The sequence below is a fragment of the Otolemur garnettii genome, unplaced genomic scaffold (assembly GCF_000181295.1).
Source record: "Otolemur garnettii isolate 467f Iridium unplaced genomic scaffold, OtoGar3 scaffold00066, whole genome shotgun sequence".
NCBI lineage: Eukaryota > Metazoa > Chordata > Mammalia > Primates > Galagidae > Otolemur > Otolemur garnettii.
In genome coordinates this window covers 8,490,256-8,496,297 of record NW_003852461.1, presented here as the reverse complement: position 1 = coordinate 8,496,297, position 6,042 = coordinate 8,490,256, and the positions used below count along the sequence as shown (strand labels likewise).

General features: G+C 43.9%; 1 protein-coding gene across 1 annotated transcript in view; it reads left to right on the top strand.

Moving 5' to 3' along the window:
• Positions 1-6,042, top strand: part of TM2D1 (TM2 domain containing 1) — a 52,832-nt gene that overhangs the window by 25,327 nt on the left and 21,463 nt on the right. Inside the window, exon 5 of the mRNA XM_012807191.2 lies at positions 3,813-3,886. Within this exon, the coding sequence (XP_012662645.1) occupies positions 3,813-3,886 (74 nt within the window). The remainder of the gene's footprint in view (positions 1-3,812; positions 3,887-6,042) is intronic.

Genomic DNA, 6,042 nt, shown 5'->3' with positions numbered 1-6,042 from the left:
TCGAACCCGCCACCTTAGGTGTACGTGGCTGGCGCCTTAGCCGGTTGAGCTATAGGCGCTGAGCCAGGTGATTTCTTTCTTAATCTCATCTTTGACCCAGCCATCATTCAGCCTAAGATTATTTAGCTTCCATGAATTTGTTTGAGAATGATTCCTGTTGCTGTTGAGTTCAACTTTTATTCCATAGTGGTCCAAGAAGATACAAGGAATAATTTCTATACTGTTAGATTTGCTGAGATTAGACTTGTGTTCTAGGATATGATCTATTTTGGGGGATGACCCATGGGCTGGTGAGAAGAATGTATATTCGGTTTTATTAGGGTGAATTGTTCTGTAGAGGTCTGTAAAGTGCGTTTGTTGTAGGGTCAGGTTTAAGTCTAATATTTCTTTGTTTAGTTTCTTCTTGCAATACCTATCCAAAACTGTCAAAGGAGTGTTAAAATCTCCAACTATTATAGTGCAGGAAGATATCAAGTTGTTTATATCTATTAGGGTCTGCTTTATGAATTGAGGAGCATGCTGGTAGGGTACATAAATGTTAATTATCGAAATCTCTTCATGTTGTGTGTTTCCCTTGACAAATATGTAGTAACCATCCTTATCTTTCTTTATCTTTGTTGGTTTAAAGCCAATTGTATCTGCTACTAAAATTGCAACCCCTGCTTTTTTCTGGTTTCCATTTGCCTGTATTATACAACTGCATCCCTTCACCCTGAGTCTATTATTATTGTTTAAGGTAAGATGAGATTCTTGTATATAGCAGATATCTGCTCTGAGTTTATGTATCCAATCAGCCAGCCTCTCCCTCTTTTAGAGGACAATTTAAACCATTCACATTAAGAGAACTAATAAGCCTGGTTGTGTTTTGGGTGTCATGATTTTCAGATGTCCAGTGGACATTTTTAATCCTTTCACTACTGTGGAGTTGGGTTTTGTTCAGAAATTTCTGGGTGAGTTTACTTTGGAGGTAGAGCATTGCACTGGTCATTGTGGAGAATGAGTCTGAGAATATCCTGGAGAGCTGGTTTAGTTATGGCAAAATTCTTCAACATATCTGTCATTGAAGTATTTGGTTTCTCCATTACAAATGAAACTCAGTTTAGCTGGATAGAGGATCCTGGGCTGGAAGTTGTTTTGTTTTAGGAGACTGAGGGTCGATGACCATCTTCTTCTGGCCTGAATTTTTTTGGCTGAGAGATCTGCAGTAATTCTGATATTTTTCTGTTTGTAGGTGATGCTTTTCTTACATCTGGCTGCTTACAGAATTTTCTTCTCCATCTTAACTTTGGCAAAGTTAATCACAAAGTGTCTAGGAGATGCTTTATTTGGATTGAGTCTTGCTGGGGTTCTGAAACTGTCTGCTATGTGAAGTTCTGTATCTGTTGTAATGCTTGGGAAATTCTACTACAAAATCTCTTGGAGTGGAGCATCTGTACCTTTAGGACCATCCTCTTCCCCTTCAGGAATTCCTGTAAGATGAATGTTTGATCTTTCAGAGTGATCCCTCAACTCTCTCAGGGATTGATCAGTTTTTGCTCTCCATTTGTCTGCCTCGTTGAGTGTTTGGGAACGTTCAAAAGCTTTGTCCTCAGTTTCAGAGATCCTTTCTTCTGCCTGGTCAACTCTGTTACTGAGGGATTCTACTGTATTTTTGGAGCTTCTCATCTAACTTTTTCATTTCCTTGAGGTCTGCTGTCTCTTTTCTCATTATGTCCATATCTTTGGTGACTTGGGCTTTGAATTCATTACTTTTTGGAGACAACTTTAGAACCACTCTTTGTAATTCAATTTCTATCTTTTCTTCCATTCTGTTTATCTTATTTGCAATCCATATTCTGAATTTTATTTCTGACCTTGCTGCCATTTTCTGTGCATGGCATCTTCTGCTGTATCTCCTTTGTCATTTCTTGGGGGAATTGATCTAGTCTGGTTATTCATGTTGCCAGAGTTCCTCTGTTGGATCCACACCATGGTTTTTTTTTTTTTTTTCTTAACCATTTGGTTATTAGAACTGATAGGGTGAGATTGAATTGGGGTTCCCAGGTAGTAGACATAACCCCTTACCAAAGCTCTAGGCTTTGTAATTGTGGCTTATCTCCTACAACCTTACAAAGGCCCCTTTCTGAGTTTTGGCCTGAGCCTCTGAGGATCTACTTGGTGAGGTAGAATAAGCTAGCTCTGTTTTGGTATCAGCCAACCTCTACCCTATCCTAAGAAACCACAGTATTAGATTTAAATCTCAACTGTGAAGAGATACAAACAGCTGCGGCTCCTGGCCCCCATTCTCAGTTCTTTTCCACTACAGAACTTTGAGGGTCAATCTCAGAATGTCCCTGAGTGGACAGCCCCGGACACAGGTTCCAACCAAATTGTCTCTGGCAGTACAAGCCCTCCCCAAAAGAGAGGGATTCAAGGCAGGGATCCAAAGTCTCACCTGCTAGATTCGGTCCAGGATATAGTCCACTTCTCTGCTCACAGGCCCAGCTGGAGGCAGGGGCAACGCCCCCGCCCACCATTCTCAGTCCACATTTAATTAGCTTGCCATACCAGTTGGAGTCAGGGGACCATGCCCCCACCTGCCAGTCTCAGTCCACTGCTTGGCAAGCCTCTATTTGCAGGTTCAGTTAAAGTCAGCAGACTGGCCCTGCCCTTTGGTCTCAGTCCAGCAGTAGCCTTTGCTTCCCAGACCAGTTGGAGTCAGGGGACCACACCCCCACCTGCCATTCTCAGTCCACTGCCTGGCAATCCTCTGTTTGTGGGCTCTCTTGGAGTCTGGGCACCACATTCCACCTGCAGGTCTCAGTCCTCACCTGGTAAGCCTCTGCTCACTAGCCCTCAGGTCTTGGTTCACACCCAGTAAGCCTTTGCTCAAGGGTTCTGTTGGAATCAGGGGACCACGCCCTTACTCTCAGGTCACAGTCCACGACTATCAAGCCTCTGCTTGTAGGCCTAGCAGGGGCTGGGGACCAGCCCTGTCTGCCGAACTCAGTCCACATGGGGCAACCACTGTCCCGCCGTGGGTGCCATCAGAGCCGGGGGTTCTCGTCCTGCCAGACACAGCCCAAACTGAGGGTCAGCACTACCACTGGCTGGGCATAGTCATAACCAGGGGACTGCTCCTCCTTCCGCCGAGTGTCCCTTTCTTCCCACACCCTCTTTCTTCCCCGTTAGTCACAGATTCCGCCTGATGGTTGGTGGTCCACACTATGCCCAGGTCTCTCAGGACAAAACCAAACACTCTGAGCTCTGCAGGGGGCAGAACTTCAGACCAACGTGTGAGGGGGGAAAGGGTGGACTGGGAATTTGGACTTGTGGGGGAAAATATCTGTTCAATTTTATGCTTGTGGGTTAGTGTCTAGGTTCATTAGTGGGACCTCCCTGGAGAAAGAGACCTGGAGTTTAGCAGCTCTCTCCAGCGAGATAAAATATTCCTTTTGTTCCCTGCTCATTCACAGAGAGCCTGCGGCAGGCCTCCTGGTTGGGAGAGGGGTCTCCCGTCCTCTAGTCAATAGGCTTTGTACCTGTAATTTGTTTCCTTGAATCGTCTTGCTTGGAGTTACAGCTTGCTGAACTTCTTTCTTGGCTCAGCTCCTTGTCTTTGGCTTCGTAGAGTCCTATTCTGTCCAGTTTTTGAACGGAAGGCTGCTCAGGAGCCTCTGCTGAGGGTTGCTACCTGTCAGCCATCTTCCCAGAATTCCCCGACTTAGAAATAAAGAGTTTGTGATACATATAAGGGATTTTTTGAAAATAGAAAAGTTTGTTAATGTGTATAACACTTTCTGGATTATAAAGGACTTTACCTTCTTTTCTAGGTTTGTTAAAGTTTTGCACTGTAGGCTTTTGTGGAATTGGGAGCCTAATTGATTTCATTCTCATTTCAATGCAGGTAAGTCAGTTTCTATCTAGATCGTAAACTACTTTTACATTCAAAATTGAGTTCTGTGATCTTCTGATATACTTAAAATTTTTAACATGCCTGTATTAGGAAGCAGATAGGAATGCTTGTTTCAGTATTTTTTCAGGTGGAGGATCTAAGGGAGCATGGCCCTGTTTTCAACTAGCACTTCCCAAACCCGTTAGTGATTCTGCAAGACCTCAGAAGTTATTAAAAAGGATTCCATCTCAAATGTGATTTGTAAATGTGAGTTCAACTGAGCGAAAGAGCTTTTGTTACTGAATAACTTTCCAGAAGTCTATAGTATGTATCAAGTCTCTAAGCGGAATTGTGGTTATTTTTTAAGCTTACTATTTTCCTGATAGTCACAGTCACCTTGTCAGTTACTACAAAAAAAATTGATGGGGTCTCAATATGAATATTGTGGAGGCAGAAACAAGATCTTTTGCACCAAATAGGCACTTTATAGTATTCTGTTGGATGTGAATTACAAAAACTGAAATCCACTTACTTAAGCCAAAAAGAAAAAGGAATGTATATGTACTCTAGAAAGTCTAGGAGTGGGGCTGGCCTCAGGCAGGACCAGATCCAGATGAACACGTTACCAAGACCCTCCTGATACTCAGCTCTGTGCCTCTCCTCAGCCTGGTGTCCTCTGCTGCAGTGGGTGTGGGCCAGCCGGCGTCGTCTGAAATGCTGTCCTTAAGCATTTAGAAGTCCCACCAGATGTTTTCTGTTAAATCGTACTGAGCTGGTTGTGATTAACTCAGAGGATTCTTAAGTTAGAGAAGGAGATGAATGTTTTAGGACAGATGTGGTCGGACGGCGTTCCGGCAGGCGTTTCTGAGCACCGACGTGTTGAGCAGGCGTGCCGTGTGCTTCACTCTGCTGTCCCATACCACCATATCACCGTCTCCTCAATCCTGTCTGCCTGATAGTATCATTATATTTTACAGAAAGTCAAAATCTTGGAGATTTTGATACCATACTGTGAGGAGGAGGCAGCATATGGACCAATAAGATACCAGAATTAAACAAGGAAAATATTTGGTTTTAAACTTGGGATTTTTCTGTCTTTACTCACAAGCATATGCCTAACCAAACTTCCTGCCTTCTCCGACTGGGGTGGGAAGCAGGCAGGAAGAGGCTGAGCTGCGCGTGCACATGTGCTTGGAGACGAGTTTCTCACTTTAAAGAGGATCCAAGGAATTCAGTGTATTAGTGGGACTCTTCAAGTTAAGATCTCCAGAATCCAAAGTGCCTTTGAAACCCAACCATTTAGATCATGTTTTCGTGCGAGGCCCTTTCTCTGGTCCCGCCATTGCTTTGCGGCTCTCGTGTGGAATTGTAGAGCTGGTCTGATTCAGCCCCTGCTTTCTGGTTCACATATACCTGACCTTTTTGCAATAAATAGTTCTTTTCTTAACCATCTCCTGGGTTTGAGACTATCACATTAAAAATTGTTGAGGTGTAGAATTAGAGTGTTTGAATTTCTGTAGTAAATTTCCCTGAATCAGACATTTTAATAGTAATAGCCAGTTTAGACTTCTTTCTGACTGGGAACAAATAAATCAGTTTATAGCCAAATAAGATGGGTAGCCTTAGTCTTCTTGTCACTTAATATATTTAACATATGATAATTGGCTCGGTGCCTGTGGCTCAAGCGGCTAAGGCGCCAGCCACATACACCTAAGGTGGCCGGTTCAAATCCCCAGCCCAGGCCGCCAAACAACAATGATGGTTGCAACCAAAAAATAGCCAGGCGTTGTGGCGGGCGCCTGTGGTCAAGCGGCTAAGGCGCCAGCCACATACACCTGAGCTGGCGGGTTTGAATCCAGCCGGGGCCTGCCCAACAACAATGATGGCTGCAACCAAAAGATAGCCAGGCGTTGTGGTGGGTGCCTGTGGTCCCAGCTACTTGGGAGGCTGAGGCAGGAGACTCGTTAGAGCCCAGGAGTTGGAGGTTGCTGTGAGCTGTGAATGCCATGGCACTCTACCCAGGGGGACAGCTTGAGTCTCTGTCTCAAAAAATAAATAAATAAAAAATAAAGATAATTTTCATTTTTGGTCCACTTTTCTCTCACGGGCATTTAATAATTGTAAACATGATGACTGACATAAATAAAAGCATAGTTTTTATTATGTCA